The following is a 19,660-nucleotide window of genomic DNA, read 5'->3' on the forward strand; positions in this document are numbered from 1 at the left end:
GCACATCACTGCAATTGTCACCGTTCCTGCTACGTCAAGTAGTCTTTTCCATGTCAGGTATTGCGTCACTCTCAGCTTTTATTTATTGACTTGAAATCACTCAATCTGTTCGTACTGTTAAAGCTGCGTGCGAATGGTCCGATGCTGCTTACGGCGTCACTGAGTATGGTGTTCGTGCGAAATTCGTAGAGTAGATGAGGCTGTGTAACTCTGAACGTGATGGATATGTAGTTAGGCCGAGCAAAAGCAACGGCCTGTTCAGTTTATGAGACTCAACAGTTAGAAATCTGCGCTGCAGAGAAGATGGCGTGTGTTTGACATCTTAGATGCCAAATCTTCCCACTGCATCGAAGTTCTCTTTCCGGCTTCTGTATGTAAAGTGACAAAGAACAGGCGACAGTAAAATGTCCACCAATAGCATTCGCGTTTGTGACATCAAGCATTTTCCATGTCATTTCGCGACATCCAAGAAAGCATGAAGCCCCCGTTCCCACTTCTCACTCCAGCGCTCCTGGAAGAGCTGCAGCATATTTCCCAGGTCACGCATCTTTGATCATGCATGACTGCCTATCAAGCCAATCACAGGTAGTTCCTGTATGATCACATGCTCGCAGAGCATCTCATATTTGCCCCATAGAATCCTCTCCAACTACCCTTATATAGGTCCTCGACTCAGGGTGAATGCTTTGCTGACAACACCATCGGAGAGTCGGCCTGAGCCATTATGTGCATAACACTGTTCACTGCTTTTCACGTTTAACTGAAGGCGAACACCGTTCATGCAAGCACACTTGATCTCTTCTTCGGTGGTAGTGAAGATTGTTCCCGCGTTTTGCCGGGCGCCTTTTGAATTTGGTCGATGTGAATTCTGGTTGCCGAATTTCTTGTGGCTTTCTGGGTGCTTTCAATAATGTTTGAACTTTGTGGGAATGCAGTTTCAAAATTGATGTTGAGCGCCACTGTGATAGCCCATTCCGCATGCCTCACCCAGACAGTCCCAGAGCTCCTGCAAACAAAATAAGGAAGAGTGAATAATTTTTGTGACATATTGCTCGAGAACTACACGAGCAGTACTCGTGAAATATCCCCATAGCGGTCAAGCTACTTTATGTTCTCCAAGAGTATCGAAATTATAGTGAACGCACCTCCTCATGAAGCACAAGCCCTTCATTGTTTGTACGAGACAAGGCTCCAGGCCATGTTGTCTGTGCTAAGAAGTGCAAGCTATGTTCACAATTTGATGCCCAACATGCTCACTATCTCCTACTCTGATCATCACTTTAGGGGGACGAAACCTTGTATACACTTGTCAATTTTAGAGAAACAAATAGGGATAATTTAATTTACCGCGAGTGGCCAGACGCCTGGCGAGTGCGAGACTCTTCACGTAGCAGGCGCTGGAGCTGACCGGTTCGTTCAGTGGAACAGCTGGGCGCCAGGTGTTTGTCACAGGCGAGTAGCACTCAACTTCGGCTATCGCGCACCGTCCTGCGTTTAGTGAAAAAGCAGTGGCCGACCAGCCCACCAAACGATTAAACAATTGATTATTCGACCGACCGACCGACCGACCTAGAGATAATATGGTGAGGTACTAAGGTAAATTACCGATATATGGTATGGTGAGGCCACCCAAAATAGAAAAAATAACGTGCCTCTGCCCGTGCCACTAAGTAAACGGGCTTATACAGACACGGAAAAATGCATTTTTGTGAAAGAACTCGTCTCCTCCGTGCTAGGTCATAGCTTTCTGTAGCTCCAAGCTCCGCGGAGGCGAAGCAACTGAACAGCGCAGAACTGTAAATTGGTAAATGGCAATTGGAACTTTCTGCTGCTTAAGAAAACAAGCTAAAATTAAATGACTGGTAGTGTAAGACGTATTCACCATCGTATCCGCCGATGATGTAAAGTTCACCATACATCTCCGCCACAGCAAATGTACTGCGGCCTACACTCATCGGCGCCATTTGCTGCCAGGAGGATGGGGCTTCGTCCTTCTCGCTGGCGATCACTGCGCAAGACGTGGAAGCATGACCGCACTTCAGCAGCTAGCGACGTAAAGAATTGATGTGTAGACTATTATAATAGACTACCCCATAAGCTTGGTTACTATAGACAGCCAATATACGCGAGGCTTTAGAGAAGAGGTCACACAGATGAGATTTCTGAAAAACAAATTTTCGTAAAGTTTTCCGATAAATTGTTTTTCTCTACTACTGCCTATATCAAGCCCATAGCATGCGAATTAGTAGCGCAAAGGTAAAGCGAAAGCGCCAATTGTGGGTGACAGTGCTGCCACCGGCGTAGTCCCCGCTTTGGTCTGTCTAAATCCGAAGCTTACAAGGAGTAAAACAAACCAAAGTGGTTTTAACACCGTCACACGTGACGAATGAAGAACAAGCGAGTTGAGATTAAAACCATATGGTAAATCTCTTTATGCAAGGAGACATCGGGGCGAGAAACAGGGAAAAGTAGACATGACAGTGTTACAGCTACTAATTTATTACTAACAGAGGATGCGCTGCAATAACTTTGAACAGCAGTAATGCATTCAAAGCAAGCAAAACATGTTAAGAGTCATAAAAAAGAAAAAGAAATTGACAAAGAAATTGGGAAAATAAGGGAGGGAGGGTGCATTATAAATTTAAACGCAAATGTCAAGAGAAACATAGTCGGCCACAGGACATAATCTAAAATCGACCGCCAAACGTTGATGTAGCTCTGTTAACGCCTACAACAACAACAAAACTGCACAAAAAAAAGCTGTAATAGCGGACAACAGAGGAAAGCCATAATATTAGAAACTGGCCTAAAAACAGCCATTTTATTGTGCACATTCATGAACAAAAATCTGGCATGAAGGCAAGTCACGAAAGAATGGTAGAAACAAAACCTTACATGAAGTCTTTTCTGTTACCTTTTTTATATTATCGTAGGGATGTTAGGACTTGCCTCACAAGGCTAAAGTATGAAGGTAAGAAACCTTTCCTACTGATTTGGTGATACCGTCTGCGGGAGTGTTGAATTCAGTCAATGTGGGTGTCCGCTGGTGTTTGCTTTTAGTTGTGTATGAGCTCGCGTCGATTATGTTTGGAAGCTTTCTGGATTGAATCGCCTATTAGTTCCGCACAGAGTTGCGCACAATGTGTTTAAAATTTGCTTCTTTGGACCAAATCCTACTGAAGCGTGGAGACTGGTTGTAGAAAATGAACGTTTTACAATGCCGAATATCATCATCATCATCAGCCTGATTATACCCACTGCAGGGCGAAGGCCTCTCCCATATTTCTCCACTTAACCCGGTTCTGTGCTAGCTGCATCCATTTGACCCCTGCGAACTTTTTAATCTCATCCGCCCACCTAACTTTCTGCCTCCCCCTGCTACGCTTTCCTTCCCTTGGAATCCAGTTTGTTACCCTAAGTGACCATCGGTCATCCTCTCTTCGCACTACATGTCCTGCCCATGTCCATTTCTTCTTCTTAATTTCCACTAGAATGTCTGTAACCTGAGTTATTTCTCTGACCCACTCTGCACGCTTTCTACCTCTTAATGTTACCCCTACCATTTTTCGTTCCATAGCCCTCTGGGTTGTCCTCAACTTAAGTAGAACTCTCTTAGTTAGCCTCCACGTTTCAGCCCCATAGGTGAGTACAGGCAAGATGCAACTGTTGTATACTTTCCTCTTGAGCGATACCGGTAAGCTGCTAGTCATAATCTGCGAGTGCTTGCCAAATGCGCTCCATCCCAATCTTATTCTTCTTGATATTTCCTTTTCATGGTCCGGATCTGCGGTTACTATCTGTCCTAAGTAGACATATTCGCCTACTATTTCCAGTATTTCGCTACCTAATGTAAACTGCTGTTCCTTCCCGAGGCTGTTGAACATTACCTTAGTCTTCTGCATATTGATTTTCAAGCGCCTACCTTTCTACTTTTTCTGTCTAGGTCATCAATCATTATTTGTAGTTCATCCCCCATGCCGAATATGACTACCCTGAAAGGGCAGGTACTTGCTTCTGTCGCTTGGTTGTAAGTAACCTGTTGTCCTATTTCTTACTATATAGACCCAGGCATCAACAAAATTAATGTTTGAGGCCGAATATGAACAGAAGAACGAGATGTTAGCATGTGCACGGCTAAAGTCGTCAAAAGCGTTTGCAAGTTGTTCCTCTCCCTGTGTGGAGATCAAAATATGTTCTGAATGAATTTCTTGCAAAAGATTGGCTTGTATAGACAATCGCTCAATAAGTTCCTCCCAAGGACAGCCACAAATATATTTGCGTACTTTGGTGCAATTGTGTGCCCATAGACGTTTCACTTATTAGTACGGTACATAATGCTGACCATTGCATTCAAAATTGTTGAACTTGCGTATCAATTTTAAAAGCTCTGCAAGCGTCCTGCCGTCGATTGTTTCGTGAGATTATAAGCTCTCGTAAGCATTGATAGCTACTTTGATTCCATCAGCATGCGGAATGTTGCCATACAGAGAAGCGATATCAAAGGTTATCAAAATTGAATTATTAGAAATGATCATGTCAAGAATGTCTCTCAAAATACGGGCGGTACCCATAACATATAGGAGGGCTATAGGGGCGGAATATCCCTGTAGAGGCCGTCAAAGTAACTGTATATGTTTTCAGTAATGGTTCCGACATCAGAGAGTATTTGACTTCCTCTGTTTTTGGCCTTATGAATTTCGGGGAGGAGATAGTGGCGGCTCAGGCTTGAATGTAATTGAATCAGTGCCTGTGCAATCTTGCAAAGCGCTCTGCTTATGATTGCACTTGAGTGCAAGTTAATTTGCCCGTACTGAAATCGCCCAAAAAGCACGCAAAGCTCAGTATGACCAACACCACTGAACTCCCTCCTTCTTCCCCGGTGATGAATTTAAGCTGTGGACACCAGTCCGCACTCCTGGCTTGTGTGAGAAGTTCCTTCATCGCTACATTGGACTGATAAAGTTCTAAAACAAACATATCCGGTGAAGTATCGTCTTATTCTCTTGCACAATGTCGCCGACCGGCGTCGACGCTCTGAAGAGGTCGTCCCTGTCTTGCGCATGAAGCCCTATGCCGACCGCACCTCTTTCCTCTAATCAGTGACCAGGGTGTCCGATTTTGTTCAGGAGGAGATTGTGTGAGTGCAGTGCTCGAAATTTCACTTATTTCATGTGTATGAATCCATCATCGTCATCGCCCGCATCTGCTCTGAGCATGCCGTGCTATGTGCCAGGTTGTCCTGGAAGGACAGACATTCATTGCTGTGGTCTGTTGCAATAATGTTGATATTTCTCAAAACAGATAAATGAAATAATATATTTACGAATTGCAACAATTAACACTGCACTTCGCAATAAAAGGTACAGGATAGGTAAAAAGCTCAACTGTAACTTGCGTTCTCCAATGATATTGACAGAAATAGCGAATTTATTGTATTTTAGTCTATCATCAACCCTGCCAACAAGCAGAAAACTTAACAAGCGTTGAGAAGGCTTCAGATATTGCATAAGATAAACTAACATATTTCAGCAAATAATAAATCGAAGTTCACGCCCGCTTCTCACGGGGAAGACACAAGCCCTTCGGTACAATGAAAACGCAGGTTCAGTATTATGTTACATTTTTATTTTAGATGATGCAATACTTTTAGTGTCTGCTAGTTATAAAGCACTTCAGATCGCTTTTTAGGAGATTTTAATGGAAAACTTAGATGTGGAAGTTTTATATATTCGAATCACACTTGTTAATTTTCGGATAACTTTCTATTCTGGCCGGCTTAAAATAATATCGAGAATGAATGGACCACTCTAGAGCTTAAACCTCCTCCACGAATAAACACCACAGCCTAGATATTGTAGAGCAAACATTTCAGTGGCAACACTTCATTTAATTATGCCAGAATGTATTGTTGAATATTGACAATTATGAAGACAAGGGCTCAGTTTGAATTTATAGTTATAAATTTAAACAGTGTAATGCAACAATTTTGAGTGCGCAGTACGTCTGATGTACTGAGGAGAGTTGAGACGAATATTATCAAAAATCTAAGATCTGTATTTTTTTATTTTGCAATCAAATTTGCCTCTTTGCTGATTTCAAGTTTGGGGTGAATTCTTTAGCTTGAGAACAAGTTCCAAGCAGTATAGATCTACAATTTCTGACAGAAATGAAGAATATAACCTGCATAATAAAGAAAAAAACTTAGTGTGAATAAAATAAAGCATCATGCCAGTATTTAAGGTTGGAATGGACTTTTTTTGGTCTCTTTAATCCAGGAGAAATGTTTGAGATTTTTTTATAAATCACAGTTAGTAGAAAAACAAGTTTGAATAATTCAAATAAAGCGAACGTTGCATAGATTTATTGAATCAAAATATTAGATGACTGTATGTAGCGCGCTAGCAGCATGCCTGAAAAGTTTCAACTCTCTCAAAGGGCAAAACCGGAATTTTCCGCCTCTAGTGTTATACATTTTTTTCCCGAGTCAACTTCGCCGGATAATGCAAAGCTGAGGTTCATTCCTTTGTGTCGAGACATTTTCCCACCGCATATAGAACCGTTCTCTCTGAACTCCCTCGCATATATAGTCTACCGCAAACAGGGGACGCCCGCGGTTACGATTATCAGTTTTTACTACCCACTACACTTCTGTGGGTAGGGCCCTGCGGCTTCAGAAGCTGTTCCTCTAATATTATTGGGCATTCCAGCTTTTTTTTTTCCGAAGAAGGCCTTAAGAGGGCACAAATCTGTGCGACTTCCATTTTACTGTTACATGGGACTGATTGTCAAATACCATATATTTCAAGGGTGACATGCTGTAATACTTGTAAAACGGCCAAAACGTAAGTAATATAAGAAATATAAGAACGATCGAAGCAAGGCTTTCACGGAAATAGGCGATCAGTAGGGATACGTTTTCCATGGACTGTCTCATGATTTCTTTCAATACGTTTGTATGTTGCCGGTTAGAAGGCTCGGTTATTCATTTCATCATTCTCACTGGTGTTGAGTCGGCTGCGACCGCTGTATCCGCCGACGATGTAGATGCGGCCAGCCATCACCACCATGCGGTGGCCGCAGCGAGGGCTGGGCATGTGCTGCACCAGGCACCACGAGTTGGATGAAGGCGTGTACTCCTCCACGCTGCTCACAATTACACGGCCGTCGAAGCCGCCACTCACGTACAGCTTGTCTGCGTGACATGTAAGGACGGGTGCCAGCGTGAGACTCGCTCAAACAATGATTAAGACTGTGCGGCGTAAGGCAACACACCTCGGCGTGGTCATGCTTTGAAGCTGTTTGCTTCACTGATAGTCGGCAGTTTTGAAGCTAACAATAGTTAGTGTATGAATTCGTAAAGCCGTAGAAGAAAGAGCAATATGGCAGTGGATGAACCTCGAGGTTTCTGCCTGTCATGCATACGCTCTGTATCAAATCTAACAGGCGGCGTAATTTTATTTTCTGCTGCATTATCGGCCCCTTACGGGACTTCAACAAAGCAAAAGGCTGTAGAAAGGTGCGGGAAAGGGTCCTCCTTAAAGAATCAGACAAGGGGTGGATATGCTGCACTGCATAGCTAGGAAAGAGACCCATTTGTTTGGTATTTCAATTGACAAAGACGAAATACTGGAATGTTATAACTAAACTGCTTTATTGGTATAATGTATCTAGCGAATGGAGATAAATTCACCCTGTAAAGCTTACACACTAGCTGTGTTTTCTATAAGGTGTAAATGATTTGCAACTGAAGAGAAAGAAGCTCCAGTATTGAGAGTTGTTCGTCTGAGGCTGAGTCTGCCAATTTGTAGCTCTTCTCAACACTTTTCAACGACACAGTTTAAGCTCTTTGTAGCGCCCCGCTGACTGCGCCTGCGCTCTGCTTCCCTGATTTTATGACAACTTATCTAAATCTTTTACAGCAAATCACCGTGATTAAAACAGTTTCACAGTGCGCACGTGGCTTGTTAGCTTTGAGACATCATTGGTTACAGAGGTTCATTGGCAGACAACGTCTTCAAACCCTTCGGTCCAGAGCACATATTTCCCATAATACAAACTTGTGATACCTGAAGTGTACTCTCATGCGAGAAGTAAAGAGGTATGAACGAGGAAACAGCCGCCGCGGTCCACCGTATTTACGGTGGTCAGTATTGGCTAGAGACAATATAAGAATAATTGGTTCATAGGAAGGGAAAGGCCGAGTATCTGTCATACGTGTTTCGGTGGACACCTGAAAACGCCGTAAGAGCAGGGAGGAAGGTGGAAATGAAAGTGAATAGAAAGGAAGAGGTGTCGTAGTGGAGTGCTACGCAGTAATCTGACCACCTGAAAATTTTCAACTTGTGCCGGCATCGCACAGCACACGGACGCATCTTCGTTTGCTTAAACGCAGCCGCCGGTGGTCGGTATCAAACGCGGGTACTCCGACACAGTAGTCGGGCATCTTTACCACGCACCACCGCGGCGGGGCGGCTAGGGTCACCGCAATATCTTTTATGACGTATTGAACCAAAGCCATCACTTGTGTAGCATCTGTCACAGATTTCAAAAACGCAATGAAGGGTGGCACGAGCTGCTACCTTGTCAGTAAACAATTAATTAATTTTTTAATTAAAGAAAAATTAATAAGAATCTCTATTTGTAGAATGCGTTACTTGGGAACATCTATTTATGACGCCCTATGAATTTTAAAACGCCCAGTTTAAGGCCCGTGTATACAGCATTCTTGACATCAGCTAAAAAAATGGCATGTTAAATCGCGCAACAACTTCAGCAGTGTTAGTATAGTTATACCCTCAATTAATAGGAGGATCAGAAGAATGGAAAGGCGGGAGTACAAATGAGCCTATCATCACAGAGCATGCACGCGGCAGATTGCATTTCATCGTTCGCCAAGACAATATGCATTGACAGATTGTTTCGTGCATCGCGCGCGCCTATACCTCTGAAGGCACAAGCTGAACCATCGCTGCGTGCCGTTGTCATTGAGGACACTTTCGTCCACTGGTTGGAGATCGGGTTGAAGCGCTCCACAGTGGCAGTGCGATTTTGTTCTGCGTCAAAAAGCCCGAAATGGAAACAACGTTTCAGCGCAACGTAACACAGCTTAGCAAACAGGGCTATAAAGCTGTATTGATAAATCCTGTCCTTGCATGGAGTCTGAATAACAACCAGGTCGTACTGAACTCCCGCCTGAAATGACTGACTTACAACACTAAAGTGAATTTGCATCATGGAATTAAAGCTTTTTTCTCTTCTGAGTACAAATCTCAGTCATCGTTTATGCGACTTGGACAACGACGTATGCTCTCACCTATGCAACTAGTCTATTTTGTGCACGTACGAGTGAGCTCATCACAGCCATGTCCTCACAAAGCTTATTCTAGGAGGTGTAGTCTACAGACGTTGATGTCCAGTTAGGCTCCGGCTTAAGGGTATGACTCAACAATGATAATGACTTCCGTCTGGGGATCCCATTGCGGATCCACTTTACGGAATAGTCAAAATAGATTTTAGTGTTATCTCACTAGCGTCGACATATTACAGAAACGGCGCCATGACACATCATCCGTTTACATGGCGCAGGAGGCATAAGGCCACGGTGCCATCACTTTGTTTCCTTCAAATTGACTTCTAATGTACAACTCATTTTTATAGCTTAATCATATATTCCTTAATTTGTATCTTTATTATCTCACATATACCCATTTGCACACAGTCATCAGGTATTATATTATGATAAAGACTACCCACATACGTGTCAAGTCTAGCCCAACCATGCTGTGTATTACTATGTGCCCTGCGTGGCTTACGATTAGCTTGTCTGGGTTGGGAGTGAACTGTCGCGGTTGGCTCTATCCCTATTTCACCCTGCTACTTAAAACCAGCTATTTCTCTGGTCTTGTGAAGTCATTCAACCTGTGTCCAGAACACAGTGCCTGATATTTTCAACACGTAACTATCATGTGCCAGTGGTATGCTCGCCATCGTTTGCTCACAACGCGAGCACAGATGGTGGCATCTTTTGAGGCAGGTGTGATAACGCAAATGCATTTAACCGCCTCAATGCGCGATCTCATACCGTCGCGTCCCCCGATGGCGTAGACGCAGTTGTCCAATGCCGCAACGGCGACGTAGCCGCGAGCCACGCACATGGATGAGCAGGGCTCCCATACGCAGCGCACTGTGTCGAAGCGTTCGCAGGAGCGCAAATACGTGCCTCCTCGCATGCCGCCCACCACGTAGATATGATTTCCCATCAGCACAGCGCCGTGAAATGCCCTGGAAGGGATTCACGCCCATTTATATGAAGCCAGGGCGCTGAAAAGCCTGCCGATGATAAATGCTGCTGCTCACCCACTGTGATTAGTATTACCCTCTTTGAGCATCCTGTCTCAGTGCCACGACATTCTTTAAATGTCTACCGCCCAATTAATATCGTCATTACAAAAGATAACCTGCGTGCAGCAGAGCTTTGCTTCGGTTTACAGAGCTTTAATTTTATTCTCTGGAAGCATAGATGGAAAGGTTATTATATACTGCTATTTTATAATTTCAGTTGCACACTTCATATGCTCAAATATTTGCGCCAAAACTTATCACTGTTTCAATAGAAGAAAGAAAAACAATTCTATACTAAATATTTAGAGGGTATATTTTTGAACAAATGCTTATTGCAGACAGCGCATCTTGCCTGGGTGTCGCGCTGTACTTGGTGTGCAGCAGCCAGCGGCGGGCGCGCGGGTCGTACGCCTCGACAACATCCCGGCAGTGTCCATCGGTCCAACCGCCCACCATGAAGATCATCTCGTGTGGCACGCGCGGGACCCAGCGCTCAGGATCCGAGCAGGCGCAGCGGGCGCAGGAAAACGGAGGCGGAGCATCTGCCGTGGCTGCAATATGTTCGCAGCAAAGTATACTTGTTATGCATATTCTGCATTTGAATCATCTGCAATAAGCGTACAGTATTGAGAAGAATTCAAAGGATAGAAGAACACTATACAAGAATTCCCACTCACTCTACTGCACGATATGGCCACTCCGTTAACGCAAGCTAGAGGTTTATTGCATTTAGGAGAGACCGTAAAGGTTGATTAAAGTCAATTAGGAAGTAAGTAGACATCACTATCCATCTAAGCACAGCCATTTGCTTCCACGGAGAAAATATTTCCAATGCATGTGTCGGAGTGTCAGCGAGGGCTCGAGCGCTGATGGGCAATTGCAGTACTATAAAAAAGAACGGATGCACATCTGCTGTTGTACTAATGAGAGGAAAGAATCGACAAAATGTTTGGTAATATTTGATAGAAAGCAGTTAAACAACTCACACAATTTCCAATCAAAACAAAGAAATACCATGAAAAGCACGTGGGATACACGCGTGGCTAGGCTTGTTCTTGGATCATATACTTGGTTATAATGTGGAGGCACGCTGATGAAGGTTATGAAGGGATATTAAATTACAAGCGCAGGGCGAGCGTTTGTACCGTTGGATTTCCGTCGTAATTATTCTAGGTCAGGTGGCCAAGGACTGAGCGAGGAAAAACGTACGCAACTGGGCTACTTTTCCTGACATGTAAGTTTCATTACGGTTTCTCCCCACAAATAAATATTTGGATGCTCGAACCTCAACACCCGTACAGGGCCGTTAGCTCTTATAAATACACAAGTACCACTTTGTCGGATGTATTGAGGCAAAAGGGCACAGGTGACGAATGAGTTGGAGGTAAATGAGTGTGAGGTGGTTCCATTGTCTTATGTTTTATACCGATAGATGATGGGGCTCACTTGCTGACCAGCCTCTCTGCACTTTTGGGCAGTACTTGTTGTTGGCCTGGTTGGTTTGACTCCATGCTTGCGAAGCTCAGCGCACAAAGACAAAGCACAAGCTTGCTGTGGTCCTTCTTGTTCTTATGCTTCCTCTTTGGGCGTTGAGTCCCCTATGCATCCACTCTTGTGCGTCTACCTAATTGAAGACGATGACAGAGATGGTCGGAATCCCGTAATGGAGGCTTTCCTGTGGGCGCTACCTGGTCGACACTCCCCTCCACACAAACAAATATTCGAACGGATCTGATCGAGAGAAGGTGAAAGGCATAGGTTATCAATCATCTTACGGCACTCTTGATCAGAAGACATTTTGATGCACCGTAAGCTTCAATGCCATATATGAAATTATACAAATTCTTCCAGGTTTGCTCATCACATTGTTATAGGATTGCGCTACATTCCGAGTGTGTGATCTATCTGCGTGCCTAAATGCCGCAGAAATCAATAAAGGAGTGTAAACAAGGCCTTTTATATTACTGCGAAAAAAGACGGAGCGGCCAGTGGCGAGGAAGAGAGCACTCGAAACATAATTCCGCCAGGTATGAAATTGTTCGTTCAATTGGACTTGCTATGTGATGCGACTTGCCGTCAACCAATGTTTGGGGAGGTGAGGGACGTGCTTATAAATCTGGTCGGTGCTATATAATACAGCCAGTCATGTACAGTGCAATAGTGTGGAAGTATTATTATACAAAACGCAGAAATATTACTGTATGCCTAATCATTCTTGAATAAATCATGACTCTTCACTTTCATTTATAAGTACTGCCACCTTACGAAAGGGACAATGTATCAGTAAACACACATTCCTATTGAACAACTTTACCAAATAAATCGATGTCACACACACAAAAAAAAACTGTCTCTCAAATACATAACAGCAATCAAAATCCGCCAACCCGAACTTCTGTGATTGGCAATAATATTCTGAATCCCATGGTTCCGAGTTGGATACCTGTCTGATCTTGCCATTTGGCATCTATCAACTCATGTAGAATCCTGTGCCACCTCCATGCCTGCAACCCAAGTGACCTGCCAATTCCCATGCTTGTGATGTTTCGCTCATTTCGACTACAACCCAAACGTCGCATCTTTCGCTGAACAGCAGACGACTCTCCCGCGTTGATAATACGCATAAACTAGCGCTAAATGCCACCACCCCTCTCTTCCACCATTGCTGCATCTTCCCTCTCAATCTTCTACCTTACGCCTCAGCCATTCGGTATTACACCACAGTATTTTTCACTGTACAGCCGTATCCTCCTCTTCCGCATTTCATTCTCGCCGTTATTTGGGATGCATTCCAGCATTTTCGATGCTACTACTGCTTTCACCTTGAAAACTCTACGCTATTTTGTTTCTCCACTGTCAAGTTTCGCAATCTTCAGCCCTCTTCATATTTTCCTCCTCCTATTGTAACCACCTTCGGGTTCTCCTCGTGGCAGCCCTGTTACGGCTGCGCATTCATTTGTTTTCGTCACACTACTAGTCCAGTGAATCACCGGCTCACTCCCACCCTTTTCGCTAAATGGGTTATTTCCATGTGCGCATTCTGTAACCTGCTAATCGTGAGTTTCGCTCTGCTACTAGTTCTGCCGACTACGCAGGTGACTACGACGACAATGATGTACAATCCAAAAAAGGGGTACTTAAAGGGCAGCTGCACAGGTTCTAGAATTCCTAGATTTTAAAGTTTTGAGCACAGAAACGACAAATTGAAGGAAGAAAATCAACGCTACTAAAGGAATTGCCCACTAAGCGTTCTCTGGCGGCAGTGAACAATGAACGACAACATGAAGGCGAAACCAATTGAAAACCTCATAATTCAGCAACCATACCTCTTCATAAGTTTCTGTGGACTTCTTCGATAGATTAATGTGAAGCATGAACTTTATGATGATTTCAGTCGGGGATATACAACTGTTTTAAATGCTGGCACAAACGTACCTCGCATGCTTCAAGTACAATCTTGATACATCCTGATTACTGGGCGTCTTTTGTTGATAAAAAAAAACACGTAATCTTCCCTGTAAGAGCTGTGTTTTATAACAATTAAATGAAGAGTAGTGTACTGCTAATGAGCATTGGTCGCATCACATATAGTACGAACGCATGCGTGCTTAGAGAGGAGGAGGAGGAGGAGAAAAAAACTTTATTGAGGAGAAATTGGTGTTCTTCGTGAGAGGACGCTTCTCTTCAAGCCGCCCCAGGGGTGGTCATCGCTCGATGGCGATCGACGACCTCCCTGGCCCAGGCCGTGATGGCGTGTTGCTAGCCTGGATCAGATCTAAGCAATGCGGCCTCCCACTGTTCCGAGCTGGTAATCTGCAGGCCCTCCGGCGATTCCATGTTTTCAGATTTAAACATTATGTATTCTAGATCTGCCCTCTGATCACCGCAAAGGGAATATGAGGAGCTGTACTGGCCTCGATACCAATGGGCTAATTTATGTTGTTTTATGTGAAGTATTTTTCACACGTTTTCTGAGTAGTGTTTGTGGTAATTTTTTGAGTGTGCCGGAGTATCCGGGTTCGATAGAGGCAAAACGAAGAGGCGTCCGTGTGCTGTGCGATGTCAGCGTACGTTAAAGATCCCCAGGTAGTCCGAATTACCTTTCGCGTCCCTATAACTCGCGCTAGCAGGTTCAGCACAATACCATGCCAACTTGTCCAGTGAATATCTTTCTACAGGTAGAAACGTCCGAACGGCTTGGTTTAAGAGGTGCTTTATAACTCTGCCGAGTGGCCTTTCACATAACACAGTAGCTTAAGAATGTTTGCAAATGAGTATGTGCGAAGTCACAGACGCATGAATAAAGGAATCAATTATTAGGCTAGACGTATATTTGTGCGCTAACGAGGATTAAAAAGGGAAGCCGCTCAGGGGAGCTCTTAACGCTCCCGCATCATGCCCGACGTGAGGATTTCTTATGCTGCTGATTGAAATTTATATTACAGATATAATGCTAAACAAAAATAGGCTCAAGTTAGACCTTGGCTGCATCACCTTTTCCCCCCACTTTCCTCAATTCGTAAGAGTTCTGACTACTTTAGAACTTCCAGCAACGCAGCCTGCGTACTCCTAGGAAGACACCACAATGCGCAGCATGCAACGTAGGTGACCACAAGCCAGCTCCGACAATTACCGGGGGTCATTTTAAGGCAAGAACCTTTAATGGCTAATGCTGTAGTTGTCAAATGTGTCTCGCTTTTGCGGCGGCTTTGATTGGCTGAGGCGAGATGGCGTCATAGAGGTATCGACCAATCTCAGAGCACCACCACAGTATGCGCGAATGCGCGCCTTATATGGCCATATGACAATCAGTGATCAGTGACTAATTTATGACTAATCAATAATATTAAATAAATAATGAATAATCCCCTTCATGGATCACTGCCTTGTCGTGGCGGAGGGGCTTGCGAAACTCGATGAAGTCGTGAGCTCTGCTATGTAGGGCCACCCAAGAGAGACAGGTCACGGCAGATAGTTCTGACAAAATATGATTCACTGGAGAAGGTAATGGCAACCCACTCCAGTATTTCCTGCAAAGAAAACCCTATGGCCAGTCAGAATACCATTAATGATATGGCGCCGGAAGATGAGCCCCCCAGGTTGGAAGGCGTCCCACATGTTACTGGGGATAAACAAAGGGCGATTCCTAGTAGCTCCAGGACGAATGAAGCGGCTGGGCTAAAGCCAAAAGGACGCTCAGTTGTGGATGTGTCGGGAAGCGACCGGAAAGTCCGATGTTGCAAGGAGAAATATCACATAGCAACATGGAATGTAAGATCTATGACGCAAGGTAAACTGGATGTCGTCAAGCGAGAAATGGACAGATTGAACATTGATATCTTGGGTATCAGCGAGCTCAAGTGGACCGGAATGGTAGAATTTAACTCCGGCGACCATTATGTCTCTTATTGTGGGCACGAATCCAAGAGAATGAATGGGGTCGCTCTCATAGTAAACAGAAGAATGGGCAAAGCAGTGCTAGGGTACAACCTCAAAAACGACCGAATGATTTCACTTCGGATCCAAGGTCACCCTTTCAACATAACAGTTATCCAAGTCTATGCACCGACCACTACTGCTGAAGAACCTGACGTTGAGAGATTTTATGCGGACCTACAATGCCTTTTAGACCACACCCCATCATCAGACGTCGTTTTTCTCATAGGAGACTGGAATGCTAAGGTCGGGAGTGAAGAAATATCCGGAATTATAGGCAAGTTCAGTCTTGGCGAGCGAAATGAAGCTGGGCAGAGGCTAGTAGAGTTTTGTCAAGAAGACAACCTGACCATAGCGAATACTCATTTTCAACAGCACAAGAGGCGCCTGTACACATGGACTTCACTGGACGGTCTGTACAGGAATCAGATCGATTATATTATTTGCCGGCAGAGATGGAGAAGCGCTATACAAGCAGTAAAAACAAGGCCTGGGGCCGATTGTGGCACTGATCATCAGCTTCTTGTTGCCAAGATTAAGCTTCGATTGAGGAAAACGCCGAAAACTAGAAGGCCTTTCAGGTATAATCTGGATCAAATTCCATTAGAATATGCTGTGGAAGTGAGGAATCGATTTCAAGAATTAGACCTAGAAGACGAAGAGCCCGAAGAGATGTGGACTGATGTTCGTGATATAATACAAGAAGTTGCTACTAAGGTAGTTCCAAAGCAAAAGAAATGCAAGAAAGCAAACTGGTTATCTGAAGAGGCTTTGCAAATAGCTGAGGAAAGGAGGATGGCAAAAGTTATGGGCGAAAGAGAAAGATACAAGGTTCTCAATGCGAATTTTCAGAAAATAGCAAGGAGAGATAAGAATGCCTTCCTGAACACACAGTGCCAAGCAGTTGAGGACAACAGCCAATTAAGGAACACAAGAGCTCTGTATAAGACAAAGATATCAAAGGAAGCTTCTGTGCTAAGCTGGGCGTGATAAAGGACAAACGAGGCAAGGACCTCACTGAAGCCGCCGAGATAAAGAAGAGGTGGCAGGAATACACAGAAGAACTGTACAAGAAGGACCCGGATGTGCAAACCCAACATAGGACGGTTGTGATTTCTGATCTCGAGCCGGGCATCCTGAAGAGTGAAGTTGAATGGGCCTTAGCCAGCCTTGCTAAGAACAAAGCTAGCGGAATTGATGGTATTCCAGCTGAGTTGCTTCAAAACCTCAACCACGACGCTGTTAACACACTGCATACATTATGTCAAAAGATTTGGATAACCCTGCAGTGGCCACAGGATTGGAGGAGGTCAGTTTACATCCCCATTCCAAAGAAAGGCAGTGCCAAAGATTGTTCCAACTACCGCACGATCGCGCTTATTTCGCATGCTAGCAAGGTGATGTTGAAAATCCTCCAAGGTAGGCTGCAGCAGTATGTGGATCGGGAGCTTCCAGACGTGCAAGTTGGGTTTTGAAAGGGCAGAGGGACTAGAGACCAAATTGCCAACCTTCGCTGGATTATGGAAAAAGCAAGAGAGTTCCAGAAACCCATGTACTTCTGCTTTATTGATAATGCGAAAGCGTTTGACTGCGTAGATCACAGCAGATTGTGGCAAGCTCTCCAAGAGATGGGAGTTCCAATTCACCTCATCTGTCTCCTCAGGAACCTGTATGAAGGACAAGAGGCCACAGTCAGAACTGCATGGTCTTACTGATTGGTTTGCGATTGAGAAAGGAGTGAGGCAAGGATGCATACTGTCGCCCTGCCTATTTAACCTATATGAGGCCGATCTGGATGAGTCTTAAGCTGGAGTGAAGATTGCTGGAAAACGTATCAACAACCTTAGATATGCGGATGATACCACTTTAATGGCAGAAAGGGAAGTGGAACTCAAGAGACTTCTGATGCGCGTACAAGAAGAGAGTGAGAAGTTTGGGCTTAAACTGAACATTAAGACAAAGATCATGGCGTCTTGCCCTATCAAGTCCTGAAGCATCAATGGACAAGAAGTGGAAGCTGTGACAGATTTTCTCTTCTTGGCCTCCAAGATTAGCTCGGAAGGAGACTGCAGCCATGAAATTAGAAGACGCCTGCTTCTGGGAAAGACAGCAATGGTTAGAATTGACCGCCTCGTAAAGAACAGAGACATTAGTCTGCCAAGCAAGATCGGTATAACTCGTGCTATGGTCTTTCCAGTTGTGATGTATGGATGCGAGAGTTAGACTGTGAAAAAGGCTGACCGCCGAAGAATTGACGCGTTTGAATTGTGGTGCTGGCGAAGACTCTTGAGAGTTCCTTGGACAGCCAGAAGATCAAATCAGTCGATATTGTCGGCCATAAACCCTGACTGCTCATTGGTGGGTCAAATTCTAAAGTTAAAGCTCAGCTACTTTGGTCGTCTGATGAGAAGAGGGGAGTCGCTGGAGAAAGATTTGATGTTGGGAAAGGTTGAGGGTCGCCGGAGAAGGGGCAGGCAGCGAACGCGATGGTTAGATGGCATCCTCGAGGCACTGCAGATGAAGTTATGTGATGTTAGGAAGATAGTGAGAGACCGGAAAGCGTGGTGTGACATGGTCCATAGGGTCACGAAGAGTCGGACATGACTAAACGACTGAACTGAACTGAATGAATTATTAATGACTAATTAAATATTTATTGATTGATTGCCTTCTTAACAACTAATTGAATAATTAATTACTGCTTGGTACCAGCTGCGTAGCAGAATGCGGCACTCAGACTTTTGCCTTTCACTACTTTAGTCGGTAAAGTCCCTCGTAATTTTTGAACAGACAGTTAGCCGACGTACATACTGCAGCCGTGGTCAGATTCCTTTTATTAAGTGTGCGTGTTACTGGGCCGACAGATGATCATGAGGTAAGTAGCCCATCACGAGACGGTACCACGGTGACTGATACTGAACTCAGAGGCAAATCAGTGGTATGTGAACTGCTTGCTCCGGGCAGCCTTTTCAGCAAAAACTCAATTTGTAATTCAACTACTGAAATAAGCCACTGCATATGCAACTCACTGTCCTTGGGTGCACTGGACGCAGCGCTTTCACTCGATCCCATCTCGCCCCGCCGTGAAAGCGTGGACGCAAGCTTCTTGCACATCTCCAGATCCACACCTCCCTGGTGCAGCATCAGTAAAGAGTGAGGTGTACACGTACACGGTCCTCTCCTCAATGCGTCGCAAACTGCAGCTTGGTATGCGCTGCTCTTGGCCAAAGTTGGGTTCAGCCGCCGGAACTCGTTGAGTTGTCTGCGCCACACAAGCATGCGACATACGTAGCTTTCATTAATTGGTTAGGATTTACTGATTCCACGCACAGAATCTAAGTCTAACATTTTTATTGAGTTAAGGGTTGTTTTTTATTGGTGACTGGGAAACGGGTTACGGACACACAGGTATATAAACTGCCAAGATAGCGCGATGGGAGCCTAGGGTAATAATAGATTGTATAGTGCAATTTAATAGCGCATATACTTGGTCGAATCAGTAAGAGAGATTGCAACGAAAACCATTTTTAGTTAGTAAGGTGGCCGTTTTCTGAGAACAAATCATGTGTATTCAAGACCATTGCTACTCACAGAACACACCAAAGCAGAACTGATCGCTAAAAAGGTATACATATTCTTCAAGGTAAATACGCCAGGGTTAGGCTTTGGCAAATTATGTTTATTGATCGATAAAAACCTGCTTGGAAAGGACAAGTTTTAAAGTGAAGGATCAAGAGTTTATCCAGAAAAGACATGAAATCAGAGGCTGACAGTTTGGTGCTTATTCAGACAGCTTTTTTGACCATCCTCGTCTTAACATGCTGCTGCATCTAGCCATAATACCAGAACAAGCTAGAATCACTATATTCTGTCTGAGCTTTTC

General features: G+C 44.4%; 1 protein-coding gene across 1 annotated transcript; it reads right to left on the reverse strand.

Moving 5' to 3' along the window:
* Positions 1-983: 983 nt before the first annotated feature.
* On the reverse strand, positions 984-10,154 carry LOC146197333 (uncharacterized). Its single transcript, XM_084597167.1, has 5 exons — positions 10,082-10,154; positions 8,943-9,053; positions 7,001-7,192; positions 1,883-2,008; positions 984-1,006 (listed from the first exon to the last, which is right to left on the reverse strand). The coding sequence occupies exons 1-5, from the start codon at positions 10,152-10,154 to the stop codon at positions 984-986; spliced, it is 525 nt and encodes a 174-aa protein (XP_084453293.1).
* Between the last annotated feature and the right edge of the window lie 9,506 nt (positions 10,155-19,660).

The sequence above is a fragment of the Amblyomma maculatum genome, chromosome 3 (assembly GCF_055883805.1).
Source record: "Amblyomma maculatum isolate TAMU_Amacu chromosome 3, ASM5588380v1, whole genome shotgun sequence".
In the NCBI taxonomy this organism is placed as follows: Eukaryota; Metazoa; Arthropoda; class Arachnida; order Ixodida; family Ixodidae; genus Amblyomma; species Amblyomma maculatum.